A 16,060-nucleotide genomic window follows, 5' to 3' on the forward strand; every position below is an offset into this window, starting at 1 on the left:
GGCCTGGCATATAGTGAAGGGTGAAATTATTGCCATAGTTCAAAGTTTTTTCTGGGGGGGCTGACCTCCCCAAATACTTCTCCTCTTCTTCCACTACACTGGTTCCCAAGGATAAAACTTCTTGAAAATGGGAGGATTTCAGACCCATTAGTCTCACTTCTTATTACTTCTATTTTTAATCTGGGTCCTTAAACTTGAACTTACAACTTTGGACCTTAACTTTCATTTTTTGAAAATGTTTTTTAAATATAGTTTTTTTTTCTACCATAATACATTTATTTTGTTAAGTTTTGTACATGAATGAGCTTGTTGAAGTGCAATTTTTAAATAACATCATGCGATAAAAAAGTTAGATCTCCACATGCTATAAATTTCTCTAGCAAATGCAGAGCTATCTATCATTGTCATTTGTAACTTATTCTCATTTAGCATAAACTTTAAGGAAATTTACATACATGCCACACAATTCTTATGTATTTACATATCCAACATCAAAAGTTTGATATTTATACTTGTAACGCTTGGTGTCATAAATCTATTGCATGAAAAGGTGTGCTTCACTTTTTAAAAGGTAGTGATGGTGGTATTTTTTATTGATATCAAAGAATTGGGTGGTATACATGTAAATTTGAATGTTTAGGTGTTAGATATGTAAATGCATAAGATTTGTGTGGTATGTATGTACATGCCCCTAAACTTACTTAACAAAGAAGATGGTATGTGCTTCCTAGCTGTAGGATGTGAAGCATCACATAGATGTTAATGAAGCTAGAGAGTTTGCATTGATAATTTATCAATGTTTTGTGTGGAAAATTGAGCCAATAAAGTGGAAATTAACTCTGTTACCTTAGGTTTTTTGATCTCACACAGACATAGTGTTTATGTGGAAAACCTAAGAAGGCAAAATACACATAGTGTTTATGTGGAAAACCTAAGAAGGCAAAATCCACACGGCGTTTCTCAGTTGATCATGTTCAATTTATATGTAAATAATTACTAGGTGCTTCTCTTCCTCAAATAATCGAAGAACGCATTAATATGTAAAATTAAGCATTTTGGCTTTTATTGATTTACGTTTAGTATAAAAAATGTGGAAACCTTTTTAAGGTTCTTATAACTTTCATGTAAAAGAAATAAAGATTGGTTTATCTTTTGGGAGATTTAAATACAAAGCACACAATTCTTATGTATTTAATATCTCACACCTAAACTTTTATATTTACATACATAGCACTCATATATTTAACATCGCACCAAAAATACACTACTTCCACTTTTTAAAAGTGAAATATACCCCTTCTACCACTTTTTAAAAGTGAAATATACCCCTTCATGCATAGGTTTAAAACACCAAAGTGCTATGTGTGGAAATTTGAAGGTTTAAATATGAGATATGTAAAATATAAGAATTGTGAGTTATGTATGTAAATTTCCCTTATCTTTTTTTATCTCGAGGCTCTTCTTACCAATATGAAAAGGAGCAGTGAAGTGTTTAAGGCTATGATTTTGTTTTTTACAAATTTAGCTTTGGAAATCATTTGCTTTTGAAATCATTTTCTTGAAGAGGCAGCAAGCGAAAGATAATTAATGATAATTAATTCTGTTATAGTCATGAGAAAGGATTGTTTTACGCATTGGACCTTGGAGGAACTAATTTCCGTGTATTACGTGTACAACTGGGAGGAAGGGAACTCGGCGTTTTGAAACAAGAGGCTGAAGAGGTCTCTATTCCACCGCATTTGATGGTCGGAAGCTCCCATGTATGTGAAAATTTGATGCATTGAGCTCTTTTAATTATATTAGAATTATGTTTTCTTTTCTAATTTGTGTTATTTATTTTTTTGCTTTAGGAACTGTTTGATTTCATTGCTGTAGGGGTAGCAAACTTTATTGCTTCTGAAAGTGAGGAATTTAAATTTCCTGAAGGCAGGCAGAGAGAACTTGGGTTTACTTTCTCTTTTCCAGTGAGGCAGACTTCACTTTCTTCAGGCACGCTTATAAAATGGACAAAAGGTTTCTCCATTGAGGAAACGGTACTGCCTTTTGATTTTATTTTTATTAATGCTCTTTTTTTTTGTTGAAAATACAGTGTTGATTATTATGTTCAGGCGTTTATGATCACTTTGGAAAGAGATTTGCTATATTTGTTGAAATCGTTTTGGGAGGAGTTTGGAGTAAAGCAAAATTATTCTTATTAATTCTTTCAAGTAAAGTGTCAAAATAGTTTTTGACTATTTACATTGAGACATTTTAGTTCAGAGTCTATAAAAGTTTCAAATTAGTCCCAGTCTCTTTTAATATGGGCTAAAATAAATCCGGGAGTATTTTATAATATTAAAATATTTGTCACTGAAGCTTTTGTAAATATTTTTGCAAGTTTGTCTTCCGAAAAAACCCAAATAAGAATTAGTTCAACTAAAATCATTTCAATGATTAAGTGAAGAAACACCTTGATGTGTTTTGTTTATACATTGAACATCGATTCCATGCCATTGAACTGCACATTGATTATCACAAGCAAATAATAACAATATAAATGGTGCCTTGGTTTGTCTCCAAGCAATCTCATAAGCCACATGGATTCTTGCATCGTTGTTACCTTTACATCCATGAATGCTTTGACATGGAGATATCCAGGTCACACAAGGAGCCTCTTTGCCTTTTTGTCTTTCTAAGATACGTTATTGATCCAATGACACCCGACATGTTCTTATTTTTTAATTTTTTGATGTGTTTTTTTATTTGCACATGTGGAGGATTGCATCTGGTAGTCGATAACCAGCGTAAAATTTTGGTCAAAAAATCATGACATAAATCTTTTAAAGCATTTATTTATCTGCACAGGCGTGCTGACTTCTTAGTTTCGTATAATTGTTGTTTGTCTGAGCTTACATTGACGAGTAAGCTTCTATGGTAAAGTCTTTTTCTATAAAATTTTAATAATTGAAAATATTTAAACCTAAAATTTATAGAATAAAAAATACAAAGATCTTCACATATAAAGAGAAAGGATTGTTTTACGCATTGGACCTTGGAGGAACTAATTTCCGTGTATTACGTGTACAACTGGGAGGAAGGGAACTCGGCGTTTTGAAACAAGAGGCTGAAGAGGTCTCTATTCCACCGCATTTGATGGTCGGAAGCTCCCATGTATGTGAAAATTTGATGCATTGAGCTCTTTTAATTATATTAGAATTATGTTTTCTTTTCTAATTTGTGTTATTTATTTTTTTGCTTTAGGAACTGTTTGATTTCATTGCTGTAGGGGTAGCAAACTTTATTGCTTCTGAAAGTGAGGAATTTAAATTTCCTGAAGGCAGGCAGAGAGAACTTGGGTTTACTTTCTCTTTTCCAGTGAGGCAGACTTCACTTTCTTCAGGCACGCTTATAAAATGGACAAAAGGTTTCTCCATTGAGGAAACGGTATTGCCTTTTGATTTTATTTTTATTAATGCTCTTTTTTCTCTTGAAAATATAGTGTTGATTATTATGTTCAGGCGTTTATGATCACTTTGGAAAGAGATTTGCTATATTTGTTGAAATCGTTTTGGGAGGAGTTTGGAGTAAAGCAAAATTATTCTCATTAATTCTTTCAAGTAAAGTGTCAAAATAGTTTTTGACTATTTACATTGAGACATTTTAGTTCAGAGTCTATAAAAGTTTCAAATTAGTCCCAGTCTCTTTTAATATGGGCTAAAATAAATCCGGGAGTATTTTATAATATTAAAATATTTGTCACTGAAGCTTTTGTAAATATTTTTGCAAGTTTGTCTTCCGAAAAAACCCAAATAAGAATTAGTTCAACTAAAATCATTTCAATGATTAAGTGAAGAAACACCTTGATGTGTTTTGTTTATACATTGAACATCGATTCCATGCCATTGAACTGCACATTGATTATCACAAGCAAATAATAACAATATAAATGGTGCCTTGGTTTGTCTCCAAGCAATCTCATAAGCCACATGGATTCTTGCATCGTTGTTACCTTTACATCCATGAATGCTTTGACATGGAGATATCCAGGTCACACAAGGAGCCTCTTTGCCTTTTTGTCTTTCTAAGATACGTTATTGATCCAATGACACCCGACATGTTCTTATTTTTTAATTTTTTGATGTGTTTTTTTATTTGCACATGTGGAGGATTGCATCTGGTAGTCGATAACCAACATAAAATTTTGGTCGAAAAATCATGACATAAATCTTTTAAATCATTTATTTATCTGCACAGGCGTGCTGACTTCTTGGTTTCGTATAATTGTTGTTTGTCTGAGCTTACATTGACGAGTAAGCTTCTATGGTAAAGTCTTTTTCTATAAAATTTTAATAATTGAAAATATTTAAACCTAAAATTTATAGAATAAAAAATACAAAGATCTTCACATATAAAAATTATATTCTTACATGTTTAATGGCCGGATTTGAAATAATTTCGTAACCGGAGTCATGCCAATAGAGCCCAGATTGAGGACAAATATTGCATTCAGCATACTGTGCCCCAGGGAAGTATACTTCTTATCCTATCTGACTAACTTCATGATTTATATGAATTTAGGTGATTTTTCTAGAATGCTTAGGGCGTTTAGTGGTTGTCCTGACATAGACAAAATTGTAAGCCCTTGTAGAGTAAGCTCGACCATTAATAATGGGATTTATTCATTTATCTTCGTTCCATGGGCATTTTGTCTCTCTCCGACAAGAGTAAGCCCCATTCCACCTACTTGAAAATTATTGGTTATAGTTTTCACTCTTTATATTCCAGCTTATATTCTAGCTTGCGCATTTGCTTTACAGTCTACCGCTTCAAATCATGCAACTTATTCAAACGGCCATTCATCTTACCATTGATTGTTATAACTTCATTCTTTTTGGTGTCAATTTTCTCTACATATGTTCATCGTGCTGTTCATGATTGCCAACTCACCTTGAAGAGCATGCATTTTTCTCTACAACTAGCTCATTATCGAGAAAGTCAATAGGGCCAGAGCATAAGAAGTCTGTGATACTGCCTTCAGCTTGCACAACCCTATCCTTAAATGTTTGAAGGTCCTCGTTTCCCACCTTCGCCTCTCCACCATTTTTCACTCTTTTGGCATGATCCATTATGGTTCTTTGGAGACTTTCTTTCTCATTTGCTTGACTCTTTTGTTCGCATTTGTGATTCTTGCCATTGACATCATTATTACCTCATCTTCTTTCAATGGTCCGCGGCGTCAGGGTTCCATTGTCTGTAAAGCGGAGATTTGCTAGTAATTTTTTAGGGAAATTTACATAAGTACAACACAATTCTACATATGTAACACCTCAAGTTTAATATTTACATTTATAACACTTTAGTGCTGTAAACCTATGCATAAAAATGTGTGTTTGACTTTTAAAAAAGTTTTTAAAAGTGATAGTTTGATGTGATGTTAAAGATTTGTGTGCTATAAATTTAAATATTAAAGTTTAGGTCTTAGAATATGTAAATATATGAGAGTTGTGTGGCATGTATGTAAATACCCCTATTTTTAATGTATTATCTTAGATTTTTTTTAATGAAAGCGTCTTTGCTCCTCATCCAGAACCATCTGAGGTAGATACTAGGCCGCTGCCTTGAAATTAGACTCATTTTTTTACCATGAGGTCTTGAGAACAAATCGCTTAAGCCTCATCTGCATCTAATACGTTCTGGCGTGATCTAAACACCTTCATCAACTCCTCCCAAGTAGGTGGGTTTTCTAGCTGTTTATGCCTCCTCACCATGATTTTTTGAAAGGAAGATTTACATACATACCACACAATTCATATGCATTTACATGTCTAACACCTAAAGTTCAATTTTTACGGACGTACCACCTTAATTATAACATGAAAATGTCTATTTCACCTTTTAGAAGTTAAAATATTGGTATTTTTTTTTTGTGATATGAAAGATTTGGATGATATAAAAGTAAAGTGTAGGCTATTTCACTTTTTAAAAGTTAAAATGGTGGTATTTTTAATGTCCTATATTTTTTTAAACTGCGTCTGAAATAATCGTCCATGGAGACTATTTCAACTATTATTAAAAGAGTCACGGGACTAAATTGACACTTTTATAGACTTTGGGACTAATATAACCCCTGTAAAATATCAAGGGACTATTTTGTCACTTTTCTCGTTGTCATCAATTACATATGTTTCTTACTCGTTTTATTTCACTAAGTAGAACTAGCATAGTTTATAGCATTTGGCAGTACCACATTTCGCAACTATACATTTTTTTGCGAGTAAAGTGTTAAAATAGTCCTCAGATTATTTAGATGGGACAATTTATCTCATAGTTTATAGAAGTGCTAAATTAATCTATAGACTGTTTTACTGGATAATAAAATAATCTCATTGGGAATTATTTTATTAAAAGAGGGGGAACTAAATTTACACTTTTATAAATTCTGAGACTAAAATGTCACCCTGTAAAGAGTCATGGGCCATTTTGACATTTTTCTTCTTTTTTTTTTCGTTAAATCTTCATTTGGAATGTGATGGGGAAATAAAGTAAAGTTTTCTTAGTAGTCTAAATTTTAACAATGGCTTTCCTAAATTTCATTTCGTGCATGGAAACTAGGTTGGGGAAGATGTCGTGGCGGAGTTGACAAGAGCCATCGAGAGGCAAGGTCTTGATTTGCGCGTCACAGCACTCGTGAGCTTTTTATTCTTATCATTCTAGAAATTTTTGTTTATTGTGCAATTTTCTGAGAAATATCTTAATTCAGGTCAATGATACTGTCGGGACATTAGCTGGGGGAAGGTTTTATGATAAGGATGTAGTTGCAGCTGTTATATTGGGTACTGGAACAAATGCAGCCTATGTAGAGCAAGCACATGCCATTCCAAAGTGGAATGGCCTACTACCAAAATCAGGAGAGATGGTAAGATTTAATAGGATGATTTACATACATACCACTCAATTTCTATATATTTACATATCTAACGCCTAAACTTCAATTTTTAAATAGATGGCACCTTACTTATGCATGAAAAGGTATATTTCACTTTTTAAAAGCTAAAATAGTGGCACTTTTATGTAATGTGAAAGATGTGGGAGGTAGAAATGCAAAAGGTAAAATTTTGGTGTTAGATATGTGGTAAATACATAGGAATTGGGTGGTTGTATGTAAATGCTCCCATTTTATAATGCTGTTCCTGCTACTAAAATTGAGTTTATAAGTACCTCAGAATGTTAGAAACAACTTGAGTATTATATAAGTGTATTAAGTAGTATTATAAATTAACAAATTTGTAATCCTATGATGCTGATTAATGAAGTGGTTTTTTTAATTATGGGGCATTACATAAATACAATCCATGTACTATGTTTTTACATATCTAACAACTAAACTTTTACCTTTTTACATTTATACCACCCAAATCTTTCATATCACATAAAAAATATTACTACTTTAACTTTTAAAATGTCAAATAAAATTTTTCATGCATATGTAAGGTGACATATATATAAAAATTGAAGTTCAGATGTTAGATATGTAAACACATAAGAATTGAGTGGTATGTATGTAAATCTTTCTTTAATTATTTAGATCTCATATGTGTTTAAATATTTAATGGTTGTGATTAATAATGTATTATCACATAGGTCATCAACATGGAATGGGGAAATTTTGAGTCATCTCACCTTCCCATGACGGAATATGATTGGTCATTAGATGCTCAAAGTTTGAACCCTGGTGAACAGGTATGCTTCTCTTAAGTACCTCTGAGCTATAGGTACATTTTTATTACAAGAAAAGTGTTAAAGTAGCCCATGGGCGTCTGTCAATTTTAGTCCCATAATCTATATCCCCAAGTTCTTTTAAAATAGGCTGAAATAGTCTCTATGGATGACGATCATTTTAGCCCCCATGAAAAGAGTATGGAGACTAATGGTCCGTTTGGGGCAGCTTATTTGGTGCGGTGGCGTTTTGAAAACGAGTCTGACCTGTTTGGGCAAACTGTGTTTTGGCAGCTTATGCTTTTTCAAAACGCTGAAAATAATATTTTCAGACCGCACCGGCACCGCACTTAGATGGTGGCAACTTTCTGGTTGCGGCATGACTTTTCCAAAAAAATAAAAAAGTTGTCACAGTCATCGCACCTAGCTTATCAGCAGACTGTTCAATAGGCTGCAGCTGCCCCAAACAACCCCTAAATTGACACTCATCGACTAAAATAAGATTATTTTCTCTTTTTATAACATAAGCTGCTATCTCCGCTGAATATGGTTATTCCTAAATCATCAGTGTCATATGGAGGTTTTTTTGTGTAATTTTTCACTTTCAACACTCGTGCAATATTACTATGTGACATTTCACTGTTGAATCATGAGTCCTGATATTATAAATTTATGAACTAATAGTAAATTTTCAGATATTTGAGAAGTTGATTTCGGGAATGTATTTGGGAGAGATTCTGAGAAGAGTTCTCTTGAAGTTGGCGGTAGAGGCTTCTTTCTTTGGGGACATTGTCCCTCCAAAACTCAGCGTTCCATTTATACTGCGGTATGCTTCATTTTCTTGTTGTCTTTGAGATTTAAAATTTTGGGGCTTTTACACGCCAACCACCCAAAACTTTAAATATAATGTGTTCGTCATCCCTGGGCTATTTACGTCTGTCAATTTTAGTCCCATAATCTATAAAAATGTCAAATTAATCCCCAAATTCTTTTAAAATAGGCTGAAATAGTCTCTATGGAGGACGATCGTTTTGGCCCCCATGAAAAGAGTATGGAGGCTAAGGGTCCGTTTGGGGCAGCTTATTTGGTGCGATGACGTTTTGAAAACGCACCTGGCATGTTTGGGCAAACTGCGTTTTGGCAGCTTATGCTTTTTCAAAACGCTGAAAACAACGTTTTTGCACCGCACCTATCTAGGTGCGGTGGCAACTTTCTGGTTGCGGCATGACTTTTCCAAAAAAATAAAAAATTGTAATAGTCAACGCACCTAGCTTATCAGCAGATTATTCAATAAGCTGCAACGGCCCCAAACAAACCCTAAATTGACACTTTTATAGACTCATCGACTAAAATAAGATTATTTTCTCTTTTTATAACATAAGCTGCTATCTCCGCTGAATATGGTTATTCCTAAATCATCAGTGTCATATGGAGGTTTTTTTGTGTAATTTTTCACTTTCAACACTCGTGCAATATTACTATGTGACATTTCACTGTTGAATCATGAGTCCTGATATTATAAATTTATGAACTAATAGTAAATTTTCAGATATTTGAGAAGTTGATTTCGGGAATGTATTTGGGAGAGATTCTGAGAAGAGTTCTCTTGAAGTTGGCGGTAGAGGCTTCTTTCTTTGGGGACATTGTCCCTCCAAAACTCAGCGTTCCATTTATACTGCGGTATGCTTCATTTTCTTGTTGTCTTTGAGATTTAAAACAACCACCCAAAACTTTAAATATAATGTGTTCGTCATTTAAATTTAAAATTTACATTTCGAGCACTCAAAATTTTATTTCCTTTTGAAACAGGGGCGGTGAATCTGTTATATTTAAAGATTTGGGTGGTTTTTGATAGTTGAAATGTATAATTTTAAGCTTGTTGGGGGGTCAATCCATTATATTTAAAGTTTTGAGTGGTTGATACGCTATAAACCCCTAAAGTTTATAATCAAAGAATTTCTCATCCATAATTTTAAATTATGAGATGTTTTCTATCTCTTTATAAATTTTTAGATTTATAAATTAGGGAAGAACACAATTCCAAAATCGTGCCAGAAAATAGTGGAATTTAGGGGCTCTCTGGTAATGGATTTAAGTTGGATTTAAATTAAATCTTGTGAGACAGTAAATTTAATTCTTAATTTTTTTGTCAGTTCTCTTAAATTCTATATTTACTAAATCATGGTGTTAGCAGGATTTAATAAATTCGGCTTTACATGATTTACTAAATCTGCTAAAATCATTACCAAACAACTCCTTAAGGTGTGGTGGAACTAATGAAGTTCTATCAAATCATATACTAATAGCTTAAGTAAATCTTCCTTATTTTAGATGTATTGTCGTCCACGCTCAATTGTTTAGGATGGCATATTTGCATATTCTTAGTTGAGTCAGCTAACATTCTACTTATTAATTAATCTTACCTGCGTTGGCTAATCAGCAATTAAAACTTATATTTTATGCTTATGACCCGCACTGGAAATGTAGAATAAATTTGTGAATGTCTTCTTTCAGGACCCCACACATGTCTGCCATGCATCACGATACATCATCAGATCTCAGGGAAGTAGCCAAAAAGTTAAAGGATGTATTGGAGGTACAATACTCTCATAATACCCTGTCTCAATACTTCTAAGTATAAATGAGGGCATTTTCTTACATGCCCCCCAATTTCTATGTATTTACGTAGCGACTCTTAAACTTTTCTTTTACATTTATACCACACAGATCTTTCCTATCACATAAAAAATACTATTGTTTTAACTTTTAAAAGCTGAAATACACATTTTCATGCACAGGTAAGACACGGAAAAATTGAAGTTTAGGGGTTAGATATATAAATACATAGGAATTAAATGGCATGTAGGTAAACCTTTCAATCTAATTTTGAGATGTGTTTATATATATATATATGTATATAGTATTTTGAAACTATGCATTAAAAGGTGTATTTCACTTTTAAGGAGTGATAATATTGTTATTTTTGATGTGATGTTAAAAAATTGAGTAATGTGTGTAAATATGAATGTTTAGACGTGAGATACATACATATGTAAGAATTTTGTGTTATGTATGTAAATGTTACAAACTTACCACCAAATTCTTAGAATATTTCATATCTAACATCCAAAAATTTAATATTACATTTATAGCACATACTTCTCAAGTCCTCAATCATTACAGCCTGCCGTCTAAACTAATTGGGAAAGCAATGGCAGGATTGCAGCGTACTAAGACCTCCAAAACTCCCTTCTTTCACGGAAAAATTGAAGTTTAGGGGTTAGATATATAAATACATAGGAATTAAGTGGCATGTAGGTAAAAATGGCATGTAGGTAAACCTTTCAATCTAATTTTGAGATGTGTATATATATATATATATATATATGTATATAGTATTTTGAAACTATGCATTAAAAGGTGTATTTCACTTTTAAGGAGTGATAATATTGTTATTTTTGATGTGATGTTAAAAAATTGAGTAATGTGTGTAAATATGAATGTTTAGACGTGAGATACATCGCCATTGATGGAAAATATAGCAGAGTGATAGGATTGAGGAATTGAGAAGAAATAGATGGAATGCTTGTAACATTAAAGTTTTAGGTGTCAGATATTAAATAGATAGACACCCAAAACTTTAATGTTACAAGCATTCCATCTATTTCTTCTCAATTCCTCAATCCTATCACCCCGCTATATTTCCATCAATGGCGAATGGCAAAGCTCTCTAAAGTGAGAGGAGCTTGGGCCGTAGGGGGAGTGATGAGAGTATTGGAGGTATTCGCTGCCTTCCCAGGAGGGTGGCTGAAGGAGGAGAAAGGAGGAGAAAGAAGGGAGTTTCGGACGTCTTTGTAAGTTTCACACCTATCATTGTCTTCTTTGGGGTGGGGCCAAAGGAGGAGAAAGAAGGGAGTTTTGGAGGTCTTAGTAAGCTGCAAGCCAACCATTGCTTTCCCAATTAGTTTAGACGGCAGACTGACTTGAGAAGTATGTGGTATGAATGTAATATTAAATTTTTGGATGTTAGATATGAAATATTCTAAGAATTTGGTGGTAAGTTTGTAACATTTACATACATAACACAAAATTCTTACATATGTATGTATCTCACGTCTAAACATTCATATTTACACACATTACTCAAATTTTTAACATCACATAAAAAATAATAATATTATCACTCCTTAAAAGTGAAATACAACTTTTCATGCATAGTTTCAAAATACGAAAGTGCTTTGCATGTAAATACATAAGGATTGTGTGCTACATATGTAAATTTCTCAAATATGAAAGCTGGCTTTAGTTACTGTTATCTACACTTGGCTCCAATTTTTCAGATCGTAAACACCTCCTTCAAGACGAGAAAAATGGTGGTCAATCTCTGTGACATCATCACAAAACGGGGAGCTCGGCTATCTGCCGCCGGCATAGTCGGCATTCTTAAGAAGCAGGGAAGAGATACTGCAGAGAAAAACCGGAGAACTGTGATTGCTTTGGATGGTGGCCTGTTTGAGCACTACACCTTCTTCAGACAGAGCTTGGAGGGCTCACTCACAGAGATTCTTGGAGAAGAGGTTTCTTCCTCTGTGCTTATTAAGCTTGCCAATGATGGCTCGGGCATTGGGGCTGCTCTAATTGCTGCTTCGAACTCCCAGTATTCCGAGCTGGAGGCCTCCTCTTAGTTTTCTTTGAGAAAAAAACTTTGGATCGGAATATCTTGATTGAGTTTGTTGTTATGATGAGTTTCAGATCCGTTGGATGTGAAACTATAAACTAAGCTCAATTATTTTGAGATTCATCTTAACCAAACTTTGGTCTGGATGTTCTAATCCAGTTTTTTTTTTTTTTTTTTTCTTGAGGAGAAAGTTTGGTTTTGGTTTTTGGATCATGAAATTACTGAATTTGATTTGAGATGAGCGTGTAATATAAATTTTGATTGATTTTTTATGTGTTACACGCATCTCCAAGAGCAATTTTAAGAATTTGAGGGTCTATCATGATGACAAGTTTATTAGAATGACCTGACCCTTTTTGTTTCATGGTTTTTTTTTTCCCCCTATCATCATCTCGACAACAATTCTTTCCTATGTTCATCACCTATCCACCACCTCAAAAATTTGTCACACCATTGCCAAAAAATTTTAACCCACCAATTGATTGAGACTCATTCAACTCAAGAATGAGCTCCATCAACTCGATGAACAACCAATCCATGAAACAATGCCTGTTGAGAGTCAAAGCATTGGCTGACAACATCACAACTACCGACAAACAAGATGCCATTCTCTGCTGGCTTAACGGACTTCCAGTAGCCGACTAAGGATTCAAAACACTAAGGATTCAAGACGGTTGTTCACAGTCAACTGCATTCCCAGATCTAGATGCTTTTTATTCCCTGACTAAGGATTCAAAACGGTTATTCACAGTCAACTAACTGCATTCCCAGATCTAGATGCTTTTTATTCCCTTCTCGGCAGTGAAGAGATCAACATAGTAAGTGAAACCATAAACTTGAATTGCCCTCCAACCCCCAGCTAGCTCTATCGACTGCTCGAGATTAGCATACTAACACTGATCGAGGTTGTGACAGAGCCCAATATAACCCCCGATCTAAGGGTGGTCGAACTCAATCCCAAATTCTAGTGGTTTACCAAATTTGCCAATAAATTCAGACACTTGGCTTTCACATGTTTTCATATATCCAATCTCGATCACACTTCTTCCAAACTTACATTACAAACTACATCAATCACGCTACACTGACAATCGGAATAGACCAGGTAATGGTTGGCAATGGTCAGTCTGTGCCAGTTGCATATACAAGTAATGATATCCTTTCGACCTATCATAAGCTCCTCTTACCACAAGTATGGCATGTGCCATCTCTTTCTTACAATACCTCATCCATTCATAAGTTGATTAATGATAAGAATGTTGCTATCCCCTTTTATCCGGCTAGCTTTATCATCTTTGATTCCAAGACGAAGCAAACTTTACTCCAGGGCAACAACTTTGATGACATGTACTTGATTGCTCCTTCAAGACTTCCACTCCCACTCTCACTACTTCCACACAACAGCCGACTCTTTGGCATAAACGCCTTGGACATCCTCACCAAGACATTCTTCATCTCTATAGAAGACTCAACCACCTTTAAGCATAACAAACACAGCATTACATGTAATAGTTGTCGTTGCAACAAAAATCATAAACAACCCTTTCTTTTTCCTTCTTTACATACATATGCTCCTTTGCATTAAACACATTATACCTAATTTAATCTACTCAAGGTTGTAAATACTATTTGATCTTTATTGATGATTTCTCGTATTTTTGTTTGGTGTTTCTCATGGTTAGCAAAGCTGAAACCGCTCAAAAAGGTATTCCATTCATTAAAATGATTCATACACATTTTAAAACCTATATTCACATACTTTGATCCGATGGCGATGGTGAATATAAGAGGACTCTTCTTCATAACTTTCTCAAAACCAACGGTATCCTCCATTAGATCTCATTTTCCATCAAATGCTATGAACCCAGCTCCGACAAACTTTTCATATCTCAACATGTATTTGAGGAACATGTCTTCCCCTGCAACTCTTCAACTCCTTCGGATACATTCCCACCACAACCCTCTTCAATCTCCAATCCCTTCTTGTACCTCCATTTGCATCATAAATACATCCAACCTCATCTAACATCAACCGAGAGCTCCCGGTACAAAATACACCATTTGCATCCACCAAAACCTCTTACCCCACTACATTGCCGCCTACTATGGCAACTGCTCCACTACCTATCCTATGGTTACCTGAAGTAAAACCGGGAAGCTCAAGCCGGTCCACACACTCAACCTTATACATCAGCTGAAATATTCTTCAAATCCTACTTGCTGCACACAGGCAGCCAAGTGTGCTCATTGGAGATCGGCCATGAATGATGAATTCTTCGCCATTTAGGCCCAAGTTACTTCGGTACTGGTTCGACCGCCGACTGATAAACCGATTATTGGGTGTCGTTGGACTTATTGTACCAACTACAATTTATATGGGACTGTGGCACGATATAAAGTTCGACTCACTGTACTGGAGTATAATCAACAGCATGGAGTGAATTACTACAAGACATTTAGCCTTTAGGCCAAGATGGCCGCTCTTCGAGTGTTCTTCACCGCCACTTTCAATAAAAATTGGTTCATGATGCAATTTGACGTTTCAATTGCATTTCTACATGGCATTTTCAAATACATTTCTACATGGCATTGCTTGAAAGTGTGTATATGAAACAACCCTCAAGTTATACCGACCCTTGATTTTATAATCATATGTGACTACTCAAAAAGACATTGTATGGACTTAAACAATCACCTTCGCAATGGTTCGCAACATAAAATTGAGTCGAGCATTAATTGATGAAAATTACAAACTAGCTGTTAGTCTTAACAACTTCAATAAAGTAAAAGAAAATCTCTTATAAAGGGATAGTTTAAGTTCAACATAAATTTTAATTCTATTTCTTAAATGCTTCCCAGCAAACCCTCTAACATTCTAACTTAGGCCTTCAATCATTAATATAGTTTAATGATTTAGTATGAGGGTAGTAATTAAAATAAATCAACAAACTGTTTTAGTCTATCATATCATCAACTTAATACTCTCTGATTTTAAGGTCGTTTCCAACCAATGTGTTAGACCTTCAAGCACAATACTGTTTCATTTTAATCCAAATATTTTGAAGTATTATAACCCACACCCATACAACATTTAGTAGAATATTTGTAATCATCAATCAAAACTATTAATCAATTCAAAATTGAAAAATAAATAAATTTTTTCGATTTGATATCTACAATTTTATAAATCAAAATTATTTATAAAATTGTAGATATCAAATCGAAAAAATTCATTTTTTTTTTCAATTTTGAATTGATTAATACTCGACCATTCACCGAACCACTAGATCAAATTTCAATTTTATTAACACATTGTAAAATTTCAAATATACTTTTACTCTATTCTATATATGACCTCAATTAACTTCAACGCCAGTAATCCAAGCACTCCCATGGGGCTCAAGAAACAATTACAAGCTAACTCGAACCTATTTTCCTCCCTTCTTGATAAGGTGATATCAAGTCATGTTCGAACCAATCGGGCTAAGTTCGGGGTTGAAAATTTAGGATATGTTTGGGGCAACTGCAACTTATACAACTTATCTAGATAAGCAGTTTATCCTGATAATATGGGAATCAACAGCTTATCCTGATAATCTGCTGATTAACAGCTTATCCTGATAAGTTGTCTGGTTGTTTGGTTTGTGTGTTTTGAAAATAGTTGATTCTGGATGAATGATCATTCTG

General features: G+C 34.1%; 2 protein-coding genes across 2 annotated transcripts in view; both read left to right on the forward strand.

Annotated features, from left to right (window-relative positions):
* Positions 1-2,095, forward strand: part of LOC110033923 (transcription initiation factor IIB-like) — a 4,949-nt gene extending 2,854 nt beyond the window's left edge. Inside the window, exons 2-4 of the mRNA XM_020738103.1 lie at positions 1,610-1,760; positions 1,851-2,033; positions 2,090-2,095. Coding sequence (XP_020593762.1) covers positions 1,610-1,760; positions 1,851-2,033; positions 2,090-2,095 — 340 coding nt within the window. The remainder of the gene's footprint in view (positions 1-1,609; positions 1,761-1,850; positions 2,034-2,089) is intronic.
* A 441-nt stretch (positions 2,096-2,536) lies between these two features.
* On the forward strand, positions 2,537-12,652 carry LOC110034018 (hexokinase-2-like). Its single transcript, XM_020738247.1, has 9 exons — positions 2,537-2,637; positions 2,973-3,150; positions 3,241-3,423; positions 6,592-6,666; positions 6,740-6,895; positions 7,621-7,719; positions 8,391-8,521; positions 10,210-10,291; positions 12,036-12,652. The coding sequence occupies exons 1-9, from the start codon at positions 2,537-2,539 to the stop codon at positions 12,378-12,380; spliced, it is 1,350 nt and encodes a 449-aa protein (XP_020593906.1). The 3' UTR covers positions 12,381-12,652.
* The last annotated feature ends 3,408 nt before the right edge of the window (positions 12,653-16,060 follow it).

The sequence above is a fragment of the Phalaenopsis equestris genome, unplaced genomic scaffold (assembly GCF_001263595.1).
Source record: "Phalaenopsis equestris unplaced genomic scaffold, ASM126359v1 Scaffold000002, whole genome shotgun sequence".
NCBI classification, from domain to species: Eukaryota; Viridiplantae; Streptophyta; class Magnoliopsida; order Asparagales; family Orchidaceae; genus Phalaenopsis; species Phalaenopsis equestris.

Bases quoted from the DNA above. Each gene is read 5' to 3' on its own strand.
- LOC110034018 (XM_020738247.1), top strand. From the start codon at position 2,537: ATGGTGCCTTGGTTTGTCTCCAAGCAATCTCATAAGCCACATGGATTC. The intron at 3,151-3,240 runs GTATGTGAAAAT...TTTTTGCTTTAG, and splicing joins TGATGGTCGGAAGCTCCCAT to GAACTGTTTGATTTCATTGC. The intron at 8,522-10,209 runs GTATGCTTCATT...GTCTTCTTTCAG, and splicing joins AGCGTTCCATTTATACTGCG to GACCCCACACATGTCTGCCA.